Source organism: Emys orbicularis, chromosome 8 (assembly GCF_028017835.1).
Source record: "Emys orbicularis isolate rEmyOrb1 chromosome 8, rEmyOrb1.hap1, whole genome shotgun sequence".
NCBI lineage: Eukaryota > Metazoa > Chordata > Testudines > Emydidae > Emys > Emys orbicularis.
In genome coordinates this window covers 21677493-21693844 of record NC_088690.1, presented here as the reverse complement: position 1 = coordinate 21693844, position 16352 = coordinate 21677493, and the positions used below count along the sequence as shown (strand labels likewise).

At 47.7% G+C, this 16352-nt stretch overlaps 1 protein-coding gene across 1 annotated transcript in view; it reads right to left on the bottom strand.

Annotated features, from left to right (window-relative positions):
- The window catches only part of CTH (cystathionine gamma-lyase), a 47026-nt gene extending 40262 nt beyond the window's left edge, over positions 1–6764 (bottom strand). The window contains exon 1 of the mRNA XM_065409277.1: positions 6516–6764. Coding sequence (XP_065265349.1) covers positions 6516–6683 — 168 coding nt within the window. The 5' untranslated portion in view covers positions 6684–6764. The remainder of the gene's footprint in view (positions 1–6515) is intronic.
- Between the last annotated feature and the right edge of the window lie 9588 nt (positions 6765–16352).

The following is a 16352-nucleotide window of genomic DNA, read 5'->3' as shown; positions in this document are numbered from 1 at the left end:
CAAATGGTTGTTGAGTTAGGCAAGATAGTACTAAATGAAGGTCCCACGGAGTGGTAGGCAGTTTAATGTCTGGGTATAGGTCTTGGAGTCCCTTGAGGAAACGGTTGGTGATTGGATGAGCAAAAACAGAGGTATCATCAATTTTGTCATGAAAGGTTGTAATAGCAGCTAAATGGACTCTTATGGAGCTGAAAGAAAGGCCGGATCGCTTAAGATCCAGTAGGTAGTCAAGTATGATCGGGAGAGGTACCGATATGGGAGAAAGTTGTTTAGCTGAACACCAATGTGTGAATCATTTCCACTTTTGTAGATAGGTGGTGCGAGTAGATTGTGTTCTGCTATGTAGGAGCACTCTTTGAACTTGTTCAGAGCAATCTAGTTCGTTTTGGGAGAACCATGTAGGAATCAGGCTTTCAGGTAAAGCATGGACAGGTTGGGGTGGAGAAATCGGCTGTGTTGCTGTGATAGGAGGTTCGGGATGAGAGGCAATGAGATTGGTGGTCGAATCGACATTCTGGTGAGGAACGGAAACCACAGTTGTCTGGGCCATGCTGGGGCAATCAGGATCACCTTGGCACGGTCTGTTCGTATTTTTATCAGAGAACCGGTATCGGGGGAAATGCATAGAGTAAGTTTCGGTGCCAGGGGATCATGAATGCGTCTCCCAGGGAATGTTTGCCCAGTCCCGCTCTGGAGCAAAAATCGGGACATTTCGTGTTTTTCGCAGTTGCAAAAAGGTCTATGGTTGGGTGACCCCAAATGCGGAATATGTTGTGAATGGTTTTCTCGTCCATCTCCCATTCGTGATCCCAGGGAAAGCGTCTGCTTAGTTCGCCCGCTGTGGTGTTCATCACTCCAGGAAGAGAGGCAGCTGATACCCGGATGTTGTTCGCAAGGCACCAATTCCAGAGCTTCATAGCCTCTGTGCAAAGCGAGTGGGAGCGAGCTCCTCCCTGCCTGTTTACATAGAACATGCATGCAATGTTGTCTGTCATTATGCGTACATGGTGATTCCTGATTAGTGGGAGGAAGTGACGGCACGCATTGCGTATGGCTCGAAGTTCTAGGACATTTATGTGCAGAGAGGTTTCGGTTGAAGACCATGTGTGGTGAGACATGTGTGCACCCCAGCCTGTCAGAGATGCATCGGTAGTCAGGATGGAGCCTCTTGAAGAAAGGGGACTCCAGAGCAGAGGTTGGAGTGAACTGTCCACCACAGTAGAGAATCTTTGACTCGGAAAGGTATGGAGAGAGTCTTGTTTAGAGAGCGCATATTCGGTCTGTAAACCGTGCCCAACCTCGCTTGGAAGCACCTCATGTAGAGTCGTGCATTTTGCACCACGAAAGTGCACGAGGCCATGTGACCTAGTATTTATAGACAGTCTCGGACAGTCACCTGGGGACTGTTGCAAAGTTTTGTGGCCAGTAGGCTTATGGAGCTGAAGCGGTCGAGTGGGAGAGATGCCAATCCCGTCCGGGAGTCGAGGTATGCTCCTATGAACTCCAGATGTTGGGTAGGGCATAATGTGGATTTGTTTTTGTTTATTTGCAGGCCTAGAGATAGGAAACAAGCGACGGTAAACCGCGTGGATCGGAGAGCTTCGTCGAATGTTGAGGCTTTGAGGAGGCAATCGTAGAGGTAAGGAAATATTACGACCCCTTGTTTCCTGAGGTGGGCAGTGACTACGGCTAGGATCTTGGAAAAAACACAGGGGGCCGTGGACAGTCTGAAGGGGAGAACCCTGTATTGGAAATGTGTTGAGCCAAGGGTAAAACGTAGGAAGCGTCTGTGGGCTGGGTGTATAGTCACATGAAAATAGGTGTCCTGTAGGTCGAGGGCTGAAAACCAATCGCCCTGCTCCAGCGCTGGGATTATGGTGGTGAGAATAACCATCCTGAACTTTTGCTTTTTGACAAATTTGTTGAGCCACCTGAGGTCGAGGATTGGTCGTCATCCCCCAGTTTTCTTTTCTGTTAAGAAATAATGGGAGTAAAAACCCTTCCCTTTGTGTCGTTCTGGCACAATTTCTATTGCTCCCAGTTGAAGGAGATGTTGCACTTCTTGGTGGAATAGTTGCTCGTGAGAAGGGTCCCTGAAGAGGGACGGGGAGGGTGGGTGGGTGGGAGGCAAGGAGAGGAAGGGGATGGCGTATCCAATTGTAACGACCTCTATAATCCACTTGTCGGAGGAAATGTTCTGCCATTGATGGGAGAATGGTCGTAGGCGGTGTCCAAAAATAGGTGTGCAGGCTGAAGTGGGAACGCTGTTTTCTAAACCCTCGACCAAGGCTTCAAATCTGCTTATTAGTTGGAGGCGGTTGAGGCGCCCCCGCAGAATTGGGACGACGATGCTGGAATCTTGGTCTCTGGCGTTGCTGTTGTTGTTGTTGCTCCTGTGCTCTATGGAAGTGTTGCGTATATGCGGGGTAGCGTGGACGTTGGTAAGGTTGCTATCTATAGTGTCGTCTCCTGGTCGTAGGTGTCTGGAGACCTAAGGACCAGAGGGTTGCCCTTGAGTCCTTCATTGAGTGAAGCACGTTGTTCGTGGTGGAAGCGAAAAGTTTTTCACCATCAAAGGGAAGATCTTCAATGGTACTCTGGACCTCTCGAGGAAAGAAAGAGGAAGAGAGCCAGGAACCTCGGCGCATGACCACTGCTGTGGCGGTCGATCTTGCTGCAGTATTGGCTACATCAAGGGCCGCTTGAAGAGCGGTACGTGATATGATTTGTCCCTCGGAAACCAGAGCTGTGAATTGTTGTTTTTTCTGTTCTGGGATGTCATCAATAAAGTCCATGAATTTATTATAGTTTCTGTGGTCATATTTTGCAAGAACTGCAGTATAATTAGCTATACGAAATTGTAACGTTGAGGATGCATATACTTTATGACCAAAGAGGTCCAAGCGTTTACTTTCCTTGTTGGCCGGGGTGGAGCAGGAATACTGTTGTTTGGTCCTTTGGTTCGCTGCGTCTACTACCAACGAGTTTGGTGCCGGATGGGTAAAAAGGAATTCAGAGCCCTTAGAAGGGATGAAGTACTTCCAGTCCGCTTGTTTACAGGTAGGTAGGCTTGTAGCTGGAGTCTGCCAGATGGACTTAGCAGGTTCTAAAAGGGCTACATTGATTGGTAATGCAACCCTAGAGGAAGAAGAGGGCTGTAGGATGTCCGTTAACTCATGCTGTTGTTCAGGGACTTCCTCCAAGTTAATTCTCAAGTCACTGGTAACTCTTTTAAAAAGGTCTTGGAATTTTGCGTAGTCATCCAACGGTGTTGGAGGAGGGGGAAGTAAGGCTTCCTCAGGCGTTACCTCCGGCTCTACTGGAATAGGAGCAGGACTTGGTTGATCCTGCAAGTGTGACGGTGCTGCCTGGTGTCTTGTGTCATTGGCAAATTCGTCAGGTGGTGGTGCGAGACCGGTGTTGCGCCTGGTTGATGTGGAGTAGCGCGTGTGTTCTCGAGGGTACGATGCCCATGGTGCCCAATATTGCCATGGTGGTGGGTAGGGCATAGGTGGTGCCATCCAGGGGTTCACCCCCCAGGGGGCAGGATCCTGAGAATAGGAGGAGGTAATTTTTCTATAACCTCTGTTGACTGGGGTCTGGGGATGGGAGTCTTGATATGGTGAAAAATCCCCCTGTGGTTCAGCTTCCTCCTCACTGGAGGAAGGCTGTTCAGACCCTGACTCAGCCATTGGAGAGAAGCAGGCAATCAGCAGGTGAGACTGCGGGATAGGTGATACAAACAGATCTCTTGCCTGAGTAAATTGAAGTGCTGAGGCTCCTATGTGAGGTGAAGGCAACTGGCAGTGAGGGAACATTCCTCTGAGCCGGGGTTTTGATTCTTGGCTCACTGCCAATCAGCTCCGCGGGTGCCGGTGCCGTGGCCAGTGCTGGGAGGGCAACATCAGCCTGTAGGGGGTGAGGCAGGTTGTGGAATGTCGGCACCGCGTCCGTCGCGGTGCCGAACGGTGCCAGAAGAGAGGCAGGCAGCTGGAAGCCTAAAGCCTCGGCACCGGAGCTTTGCGCCGCCGCCGCAGCCTCAGGCGGGTTTCGCGCGGTGCCGGAGGAGCCCGGCTCATCAAAGGTGCTCAGGCAGGGAAGCACAGGCAGGGAAACTGTTGATCTGCCTGAAGAAATCTTGTGCCTCATAACCTTCTTTGATGAAGAAGGTTGCCCTTTTTTTGTAGATTTTTTTAGCTTCTTTGAGGCGGGGGGGCTGTGTCGGGCAGCGGAGTCGGAATCAGCGCCTGGGTCTGAAACTGACCCCAGAGATTTTTGAAGGAGGAGCAGTTTGAGTCTAAGCTCCCTGTCCTTCCGTGCCCTGGAACTAAGTTTGCTGCAGTGGGCACATCTTTGGGGAATGTGGGCTTCCCCCAAACATTTTATGTATTGTGAGTGTCCATCTGACAGATGAAAGGATTTCTAAACGAGTCTGCTGAGCTCCGTCTCAGGCCGGGGACGGTAGAGAAGGAACTGAGGAGACCAGCCACGCATGCGTACTATTAAGCTAGACTCAGAGCAGGGGGGCAGCCTCTGCGCATGCGTGGCCGGTACGAGTACTGCTACAAAAATCTCCAAGCAAAGGCGCAGGGACGCACCAACACCTGGAGTGGAGCACCCACAGGGACATCTCTCAAAGAAGAACCTATACCTCTAGCTGGGGGGAAAAGATTGATGTTGCTGGCTTCATTTGTTTACTTAAGTTAGTCTGAGGGAGGGATAGTAACATTTGGACCTGCACACATGGGTCATTTTTTTTTAAATGGACTATTGATTTAGGGTGCTTAATTTGAGACAGCTTAGAGGGCTCTGATTTTCAGGGGGCAGGTACTCAGCACTTCTTTAAAGTCAGGCCCCTTTAATATATCTCAAACTGGGCACCCAAAACATCACTAATCAGGTGAAGATCTTGGCTCTGAATCAATGGCATGTCAGTCTCTGATCTCTGCTAGCAGGCATTGTTTCCTTTCAGCCTACAGTACAACCCCTTCTGTGCTAAATTACTATACTCAACCCCTTCTCTAGCATAGTTTGTAGTTTATGGAGTATTGCATTGCTTTTTGCTCTGTTCTGCAGTATGACCACTTTTTAGTAGTATTACAGTTAAGAGAAACTGTAAGGACCATATATCCATGCCTACAAACTATCAAGGAACTTTTTCTATTACTCTTCCCCCATACTAATACTACCGGGAAATCAGACTGAAAGAAGAAATACAGTCTAATGACCTGATTCTGATCCACATTCAGCTAATTGTGGGAGATATTAAGCTCCAAGCTGACTAGTCTCAGAGGAAAACAAGTTTGCCTTCTCTTGACAACTGCTACAATTCTGCATTAACAGAGCAAAGGGAGCAAGGGAGGGAATTATGTTTTTTCTTCCAGCCTGTTTTGCATGTTTACTTAGGGCTTCTCTACACAGGGGGGGAAGTCCAAAGTAGCTGTTGTGCACTAGCTATTCTGCATTAACCACCACAACCACCCCCATGTGGATACCCTTACTGAGCACTAAAAGGGCCCTTGTGCCCATTAACATACTTCCAATCTGAATTAAATTAAGCTAAACTACCTAAGGGTACACTTAATGCACAGTAAGAGTGTCCACACAGAGATAGGGTAAGAATTTAAAGTTCACTACCTACTCTACACTAACTCACTGCGCACTACCTCCCTCGGGCAGCCAAGCCCCTTCTTTCATCATTCTGACATTGCTAGACTGACATGCATTAAATGGTTAAAGAGTCAAAAACTTTATTAAGCATTATAAATATTGATTTTTAAATGCATAATATGTCTCTGCACTGAGTATTTAATGATAGATATGCTGCTTTGGACAGGTGCCTATTTGGGCAGCTGCCACCTGGTTTACGAAACTTCCAAGCTGTGTTGTAACGTTTAAAGTGCAGTGGCAAAGGGTTTCTGTTCTATGGTATCCACTGGAATCTCTAGAGTTAAAAATGAGTGTGCATTTCCACTCTGGACCTTTTTGTGATACAGAGGAGGATTATTTACGGCAATGATACAGAATTTTTGCTTTTGGCTGAAACTTGGCATACTTGAAAGAGCCTTCTCCAGGGAAAATAAGTTTGTTTTGAAATTTTGCAAAACAAAAAATTGTTGAGACTTTTTTTAAACTCTTCAGCTGTAAACAGTTTGCTGCTTTACATCTTTTTTGTGCCCCAAAACTGGATTTTAAAAAAAATAAACCACTATTTCCAGTCTGAATTGACAGGAAACAAATTGGTTTCCCTTACAAATGTGCGTGTGTTTACATGTGGATAATTTGTGTAAGGGTCAGAGCTGGACTGGACCTACAGGGACGCACGTTTCTGCTTTATAGGGGAGTAAACCTTTTACCCCACCTCATTTCCTGACAGGTTGAGAGAGCCTTTGAAACCGACATCTGTTCCATTCCTCTCGCTCCTGCCCGCAGCGCTTTCTCTCGCTCACTCCCCACGTTTCCCTTCCCTCCGCATCACCCCTTCCACTCCCTCCCCCGCAGGAGTCCCCACTCACGCAGTGCTGGCCGGGCGCCTGCTGCTTGAAGGTGGTGGAGAGAGAGATGGGGGGCACGACGGCCATGGAGGTCCATTGCTCCGGCTCCTGCCCCACGTGGATGGCCTGAGTGGCGAAGTGCTCGAAGGGCGGCAGGAAGCCCTGGGACCCGTCCTCAGCCTTCTCCATGGGGAGCTGTGGCGGTAGGGGGACCGAGGAAAGCGGCTGGTGCTGGCAGCTGCCGGGACAGGAAGCGAGGCAGGCTTAGGCTATAGGTGCAGCCGGCCGCTGTAATATACCGTGTTCCAGGCGCCGGCGACTGCCTGCAAACCAGCAGCTCCGCCTTGCATTGCACAAACCGCCTGGGGGAGGAGACAGCCCGGGCGTCGCCGCCTGGGCCTGCCCCTCATTGGGCCCCGGCTGCTGACCCTGGGAGACCCTGGCTTGTTGGGAGGAGACCGGCGGGAGCTGCCGTGTGTGCCAAGCTGCCCGGGGTAGCATTGCTGCTCCACTGACATTCGCGGCCCATGAACAGGCGTTTGGCTGCATAAACTGAGAATCTGCCAGGGAGACAGCGGTGCTGGGTTCGTGCCAGCCCCGGCCACAGATACTCCCCTTTCGGGTCCTAAAGCACAAGGTCTGCACCTGGCCCTGGTTTGGTGAAGCAGAGCGCTCCCCCCTCGTGGCTTGGTGCCCTCAGAGCTCTCCCTCCTCTTTCCGTTTATTTTAACTGTTCTGTATCTACAGCACCCTTGAAGTGCAGCTGGCTCTGGGGTAAAAGGCTGCCATCCAGCTGACCATAGCAGTCTGCAACGCATTTCTTTCTGCATAACATCTCTAATATACAGTCTTTCCTAACCATAGCTAAAATTCTTGGCCAGGTTCTCATCATCTTATGTGAACAACAAGGAGTCTGGTGGCACCTTAAAGACTAACAGATTTATTTGGGCATAAGCTTTCGTGGGTAAAAACCTCACTTCTTCGGATGCATAGGAAGAAGTGAGGTTTTTACCCACGAAAGCTTATGCCCAAATAAATCTGTTAGTCTTTAAGGTGCCACCAGACTCCTTGTTGTTTTTGTAGATACAGACTAACACGGCTACCCCCTGATACTTGATCATCTTATGAGGTGATTACTACAGCAGCCTTTTCTCTAGCCTTGACAAATGCAATGTTGCCCCACTTGTATCCAGTCAGCATGCTGCTGCAAAGGTCATTCTGCAGGCTTGTTGCTTTGAATATATCACCCCTCTCTTTGCATCTGTCCACTAGCTCCCTCTGTGTATCAAACATAACCTATTTCAGAGTAGCAGCCGTGTTAGTCTGTATCCGCAAAAATAACAGGAGTACTTGTGGCACCTTAGAGACTAACAAATTTATTAGAGCATAAGCTTTCGTGGGCTACAACCCACTTCTTCGGATGCATATAGAGTGAACCATATATTGAGGAGATATATATACACACACATACAGAGAGCATGAACAGGTGGGAGTTGTCTTTACATAACCTACTTTTCTTCTCTTTCAGTGCCTTTCACAGCCTATCTCCCCACTACCCATCATCTCCCCTTTGCTACTAGGGTGACCAGATCGCAAGAGTGAAATATCAGGACACATTGGGTGAGCGGGGCGGGGGGAGGGGAGAGGACGACAATGACAGACACAGGTGCACAGAGCCATGAGAGGGGGCCCTAGGAAGCTGCAAGAGAGGTTGTACGGCCCCTGCTGCAGCGTGCACCACAAGCCACAGGGCAAGGACACCTATTGAATTCAATGAGAATTTTGCATGTGAATTGATGTACCTAGTTCTGAGATTATAAAGCCAGAAGGGATCCCGATCACCTGGTCTCACCGCCTGTATAGCACAGACATAGAACTTTCCCAAAACAATTCCTAGAGGATAGCTGTTAGAAAAAGCTTTTAGAAAAACACCATGACCCTTAGTATATTGTTAATCGTTAATTACTCTCACATTGAAAAGCTATGCCTTATATCCAGTCTGAATTTGTCTAGCTGCAACTTCCAACCGTTGGCTCATGCTCTACCTTTCTCTGCTAGACTGAAGTGCCCATTATTAACTATTTGTTCCCCATGTAGATACTTACAGTCTATAACCAAGTCACTTCTTAACCTTCTTTTTGTTAAGCTAAATAGATTGAGGTCCTTGAGTCCATCACTATAAGGCATATTTTATAATCCTTTAATCAGTCTTGTGACTCTTCTCTGAACACTCTCCAATTTATCAATATCCTTCTTAAATTGTGCACACCAGAACTGGACACAGTATTCCAGCAGTGGTTGCACCAGTGCCAAATACAGAAATAAAATAACCTCTCTACTCCTGCTTGAGATTCCCCTATTTAGGCATCTGGTCACCCTATTTCTGTATGCATTTCCCCAGGTTTTTTTTGTTAAAATCAAAACTGAACTGCCCCAGAAATTCTGTCATGTGGAATCATCGTGAAACTCGCATGGCTCCAACCCTGCCGATGAACCTTTAGATCCACTGCACAGACTTCTGCCACGTGAGCTAATGGAGTAAGTGATGGCAGAGGCAGTAAGTTGTCATCCTATATGTGATAGATCAGCTCTATAGGGGGATGAGACACTTTTTTGCCACTGGGTTTCACAGATATCTGCTGACAGAAGAGGAACTGTGAAACTCTGGAATCCTGGGTCTATTCCAGGCTCCTGAACGGAGTGGTCTCTAGTAGTCAAAGATCCTTCTTCCCCGTCCCCTCCAGTCTATGTCTAGCCTATTGCTGTCTAACCCGCCCCAGCTCCTCATCTGATTTCAACTGCCCCCCACTACCGCTCTGGATTCCATGTCGAAGTTTCCTGGTCCTGTCTCACTCTCCTCTCTCCCCGCCCCCATCCCTCAGATGGGATGTTCGTTCCAGACTGGCAAAATTATAAGGCTTCCCAACATTTCAACACTTCCCATTCTAAATTTTCAGTTGCTTAACTATAGGCTAGCTCTGCCTACAACAGAGCATATTCAGAACCTGCGATTAAAGGGATTATAAGTGTAGCAACCTCCATCATAGCTAGTCACCAAAGATTGAACCCGAGCCATCCAGACTTAAAAGCATGAGCTTCTACTACTTGAGTTCAAGATATAACTCCCTTAGCTGGTAGCTATACAGTTATCCTCTAAAAATCCACCAGAGGAGGGCACAAAACACATATCTGGACGTCTGGTCACCCTAGATGGGAAAGTACAAGGAAACAATAAAACAGTGTTAGTCAGCATGACTGGCAATTGGGTGAGCATGCCAACAGCTTAAGTGCTGTCAAGTGTTTTTGTAGGCATCATGGAAAAGGAGCATTTTAAGGAGGGATTTAGAAGAGGACAATGAGGTAGCTTTATGGATATTCATGGGAAGTTCTCTTAAGTGTGGCAGCAAAGGTGCTTGTGTGAAAATGTAACAGGTGGGTGACGGAGGCTGGCATCATTGGCCAATTGGAGGCAAGGAGTTGGTATCTCAGTAGCAAATAGGGTGACCAGACATCCCAATATTATCGGGACAGTCCCGATTTTAGGGGACTTGTCCCGTGTCCCGACCTTACACTGGTCGGGACGTCTGGTCACCCTATATGAGGGGGACCGCGGCAAGCCGACGCCACTGGCGCCACTCACCTTTCCTCCCTGGGCCCTGGGACAGCGCACAGCTGAGCTCCCAGCGCGGCAGCGGCGCCAGCCCACGGGGCCCGCCGCCCGGCCGGCAGGAGCCTGCAGAGTGCAGCCCTGCCCCTGCCCCAGGTACACAGAGAGGCAGCAAGGAGGTCTCGCTCCACTGCGTGCTGCAGCGGGGCGGGGTTTGTAGACTCCGGCAGCGGGTGCCGGGCAGAGAGCCCCCCCTCCCCTCGACCCGACCGTACCCTAGGAAGGAGCCAGAGGGACTGGGAGGGACCTGCCTGCTGGATGCTTCCTGGGAGCCGCTCCAGGTAAGCACTGCTGGGCTCACCTGGCCCCCTGGCAGGTCCCTGTGGGGGGGCTCCCCTCAGCCCCACTGCCCTCAGCCCCCACCCTGACCCTGTTCCCTCAGCCTCCCCCACAGTCCCTCCCCTCCCCCCGATCATCTCACCCTGAATGGATGTGGAAATCTGTCCCGGATTCCAGGCTGTCGTTAGCCCCTGGGGCAAAAGATCAGCAGAGGTTTCCAAAGGGAAGTTTGCAGCCTTTGCTCAGACCCAAACATTTTCACTTAAAAAAAAAAAATACCCAAACCCATCCTGACACCCATCTGCTCTCTCCAGATTTGCTGTTATCCCTGTTGAGGCCAAAGTGGTTTGAAAAATTAAAAATCCATGACACCATTGTGTTGCTTCCCCCTGTGTTGCTCGTTAATCTGATGGACCTGCCGATAATGAATAAATATGAATGCCCTGGGAGCAATGTGTCAGGCAGACAGTTTGTCAAGTAGGAAAGTGAATGCTGAAGCCCTCACAAAACACAGAGGCTTTTCTTAACCTGAGAACTGAAAAAGAGCCAGATACCCTGCATGGGTTTGAAAGTGACAAGAGCCTAGCGACTGACCAGAGCAGCGCCAGGTTTGAAGTGACGAGGAGGGTCTGTGTCATGAAGTCTGCATTTCTGCTGAGGACTCTTCCATCGCCAGGGTAGCGCTGGTGCAGGTCTGCCACCTGGCACAGCAATGCTGAGAGGTGCCAGTGTAGACCCGACCCACTGCCCTCAGCTCCCACCCTGCCCCAGTTCCAACAGCCTCCCCCACAGTCTCCCTGCTCCCCGCAACCCATTGCCCTCAGCCTTGCCCTACCCCAAATCTCTTCTTCAGCCTCCCCCGTCATCCCACCCCCATCGCTCCCCCTGCTGTCCCACCCCCTCAACTTCCCCCCATTCCCGTCCTGCTCCCCTCTGTCTCATCTCCTCCAGACCCTGTCCCTCTCCCCAACCCCCCGACCCTCCCCAGCCCAGCCCCATTGTCTCCCCCGCCCCGCCCCACTCTACACAGCTCTCTCTACCCTGTCCCATTCATGCTCCCCTCAGCCCCTACCCTACTCCCCCCATCCCAGTCCTGTCCCATCCCCCTCAGCCCCCCCGACTCCCCCAGTCCCAGTCCTGTCCCCCTCAGTTCCTCCACCCTGATTCCCCCGGTCCATCCCCACACACCCACCGACTCCCTCGACCTCCCTCCCCCCAATCCCACTGCCTGGACCCACCCCCGTCCCACTCAGGACATGCAGGAAAAAGAAGCAATGGGCTTAAATTGTAGCAAGGGAGATTTAAGTTAGACATTAGGAAAAACTTCCTACCTGTAAAGGTAGTTAAGTACCGGACAAGTTACCTAGAGAGGTTATGGAATAGCAGTCATTGGAGTTTTTTAAGAGGTTAGACAAACACCTGTCAAGGATGGTCTAGTTGTTATTACTCTGTCCTGCCTCAGTGCAGAGGTTTGACTAGATGACCTGTTGATGTCCCTTCCAGTCCTACATTTCTGTGATTCACACTGAATTGCCTTGTGCCACTGTCTAGTAGTAGTGGCACACAGTTCTCTGACATGCAGGTTTATAAAATTGTAGTTAATATACAGTTTAGAGCATAGCAATTTTAAAGCTCTGCATGTTCAGACCAACTGAGCTGAAAATTGTGATCTACAGTATTCAAAACTATTAAGATGAGGGCTGAAATAAAATCAGCATGAATTGGTCAACAATATCAATGGAATCAGCATTGCACTGCTATATATTGTAAAACATTACAGTGAAATCTTGCAAGTATTACATAGCATTCCGCCTTGCCCAGGTGGTAACTAAGCATAACATCTTCCTGTTTCAACATTCTTAACTTGTATCCCATAGCTCCTAGAAGTTGTTTTTTTTCAAACATTGAATGCTGCTAAGTTATGAGTTTTAACAGGTTTTTTTTCTTTTAAACCACGCACTGAACGTTATTCTAAAATTGTTTTCCAAATAGTCTTAAACTCCCAGTTTATCCCCCGCTGATGTTCATTGTGAAAAGAACTGCAGGTCTAATAATAATATTTGGCACTTTTGTAATTCACTGTCCAACATGTGTTTTGTGCCCTCCTCTGGTGGACTTTTAGAGGATAACTGTATAGCTACCAGCTAAGGGAGTTATATCTTGAACTCAAGTAGTAGAAGCTCATGCTTTTAAGTCTGGATGGCTCGGGTTCAATCTTTGGTGACTAGCTATGATGGAGGTTGCTACACTTATAATCCCTTTAATCGCAGGTTCTGAATATGCTTTGTTGTAGGCAGAGCTAGCCTATAGTTAAGCAACTGAAAATTTAGAATGGGAAGTGTTGAAATGTTGGGAAGCCTTATAATTTTGCCAGTCTGGAACGAACATCCCATCTGAGGGATGGGGGCGGGGAGAGAGGAGAGTGAGACAGGACCAGGAAACTGGGACATGGAATCCAGAGCGGTAGTGGGGGGCAGTTGAAATCAGATGAGGAGCTGGGGCGGGTTAGACAGCAATAGGCTAGACATAGACTGGAGGGGACGGGGAAGAAGGGTCTTTGACTACTAGAGACCACTCCGTTCAGGAGCCTGGAATAGACCCAGGATTCCTGAGTTTCACAGTTCCTCTTCTGTCAGCAGATATCTGTGAAACCCAGTGGCAAAAAAAGTGTCTCATCCCCCTATAGAGCTGATCTATCACATATAGGATGACAACCTACTGCCTCTGCCATCACTTACTCCATTAGCTCACGTGGCAGAAGTCTGTGCAGTGGATCTAAAGGTTCATCGGCAGGGTTGGAGCCATGCGAGTTTCACGATGATTCCACATGACAGAATTTCTGGGGCAGTTCAGTTTTGATTTTTACAAAAAAACCTGGGGAAATGCATACAGAAATAGGGTGACCAGATGCCTAAATAGGGGAATCTCAAGCAGGAGTAGAGAGGTTATTTTATTTCTGTATTTGGCACTGGTGCAACCACTGCTGGAATACTGTGTCCAGTTCTGGTGTGCACAATTTAAGAAGGATATTGATAAATTGGAGCGTGTTCAGAGAAGAGTCACAAGACTGATTATAAAACATGCCTTATAGTGATGGACTCAAGGACCTCAATCTATTTAGCTTAACAAAAAGAAGGTTAAGAAGTGACTTGGTTATAGACTGTAAGTATCTACATGGGGAACAAATAGTTAATAATGGGCACTTCAGTCTAGCAGAGAAAGGTAGAGCATGAGCCAACGGTTGGAAGTTGCAGCTAGGCAAATTCAGACTGGATATAAGGCATAGCTTTTCAATGGTGAGAGTAATTAACGATTAACAATATACTAAGGGTCATGGTGTTTTTCTAAAAGCTTTTTCTAAAAGCTATCCTCTAGGAATTATTTTGGGAAAGTTCTATGTCTGTGCTATATAGGCGGTGAGACCAGGTGATCACCAGATCCCTTCTGGCTTTATAATCTCAGAACTAGGTACATCAATTCACATGCAAAATTCTCACTGAATTCAATAGGTGTCCTTGCCCTGTGGCTTGTGGTGCAGGCTTGCAGCAGGGGCCATACAACCCCTCTTGCAGCTTCCTAGGGCCCCCTCTCATGGCTCTGTGCACCTGTGTCTGTCATTGTCGTCCTCTCCCCTCCCCCCGCCCCGCTCACCCAATGTGTCCTGATATTTCACTCTTGCGATCTGGTCACCCTATTCCCATCTGTTTTTATCCAGCAGTTGTCTCATCTTTTATTTAGATTGTAAGCTTTTGGGGGCAGGGACTCTGCTTCTGTTCCATGTTTGTACAGTGCCTAGCACATTGGGATCTTGGTCCATGAGTAGGGGTCATGGGCACAATGGTAATATAAATAATAATAATTGGGGGGGGGGGGAGGGGATTGTGGCCAAAGACACCAGGGTAAAATACTGTACTTAGGAAAAAGCATGTGATCTTTTTGGTGACTATGCAGAACAGACCCTATTTATTCATACAGTCATCTTTAACAAACAAAAAAAAATCCCTGATCTCTTGTAGGAAATCTAACCCCACCCTTTGCATTCACACAGCATGCAACTCAATGTAACTATTGCAGGAGGAGGAAGGGATGAATCAGTCCTACTGGAACTTGAACCTATGATTCTAGGTGGTAGTTGTTTCTCATTGAGCATTGACAATATACTTTGTACAGTTCCAGTGTTTCTACTGGGATCTGAAAATCTTCCTTCCTCCTCATTTAGCCTCCACTTTGTTTTTTCCTGCTTTTTAGGTTTTCTTGCACCTTTAGCAAATAGACAGCTTTTAATTAGTATTTATTACTTCCACAGCATCAAAGATGTACGCAATGATTTATATAACATGTAATTTACATAGGTCATTGACTTAAGGAGTTTACAGTTTAAACTGGGTGCCTGCAATATAAACAATCAAAGAAAGACATGGCAATGATGACATAGAATCATAGTCAGTCAGGAAAAAGGCAAAAGTTGAGAATGGGGGATGGGACAAATGGAATAATATCCCTTTGTATCATTTAATTCACACACATACACACACAGAGAGAGTGCAAAAGGTAATTTTACCAATAAGAATATGTTACTGCTTGTTTTCATTGTATCCATTTCCCTAAATATCTTTTTTATCCTTGATACGGGTTTGTCAGCAAACCTTTAACCTAGTTACAAAACATGGCTATGGGCCAATCTACAGTGCAAATTAGGACCATTGTCTTGATTCTCCTCTCACTTACACTGGAGTAAATCCATGGTGTAGAACAAATGCGAAAGGAAACTCTGGCTTGTGTTTTTAACGAGGTCGGGGGAAATGAGTGGACTTTTCTCTGACATTAATAGTTATGACCTTATTTCTGTGAATAGGGCTTCTTAGAGAAAAAAATAACTCAGCTAGTTTGTACAGCAGGGGTTCTCAAACCGGGGTCGGGACCCCTCAGGGGGTCGTGAGGTTATTACATGGGGGGTCGCGAGCTGTCAACCTCCACCCCAAACCCCGCTTGCCTCCAGCATTTATAATGGTGTTAAATATATTAAAAAGTGTGTTTAGTTTATTAGGGGGGTCGCACTCGAGGCTTGCTGTGTGAAAGGGGTCGCCAGTAAAAAAGTTTGAGACCCACTGTTGTACAGTAATGTGCAGGATGGTTTTGCTGCAGAACTGTAAAAAAGATGCAGTAGAGCTCTTTATTGGTAGAGTTGCTGTTTATTGTGTCATGGTTGACAATTCTGAGTAGCATTACCCTTTTAAATACTGGGCCCTATCCAGCTAAAATGAGGTTGCATGACTACTGGCTCTAGGAAGAATGTGTACCTTTCTAGCCCCACCTGCATCCCCAGGTTCAACCTATTACACCCTTTAATCCTATCATTGTATATGGCAATCTGGCCCCTAGGATGACACTGAAGTCTTCACCAAACATGTTCAGTGAGCCCCCTAATGTCCTACTGTGAGACTATGCTTTCCTTCACTGACTGAATATCAGTTATTTGAGGAAGAAATTTAAAGGAGCCATGCCAAACTTATTGGGACTCTTCCTGCTTGAAAGCTAGCAGTTCAGTTTCACAGGTTAGCAAGGGAGAGGAAGAAAGATGCTTAGGTGGTCTGAAGTGTATCTCTCTGCTCCACTCCAAAGGTAAGCAGGGTGCCCAATGTATTGTCTGTTGGGGATGGGAAGTCATCTTCCACACAGCATGGTACAATATAGAAGATAAACTATACAAGTGGGCTGGGAGTATGCCTCATTAATGGGGGAGAATATGAGATCCTACCAAACACACAGTTCCTAGGAAGTGGTTTCATATTATTTTAATATTCTAGGTCCATAAACCAACATAGGCCAGTACATACACAAATGCTCTACAACTACAGAAGAATGAGCTTACGAGCCAAGTAAAATATGAAGCATTGGTTTGCATGAGTTCT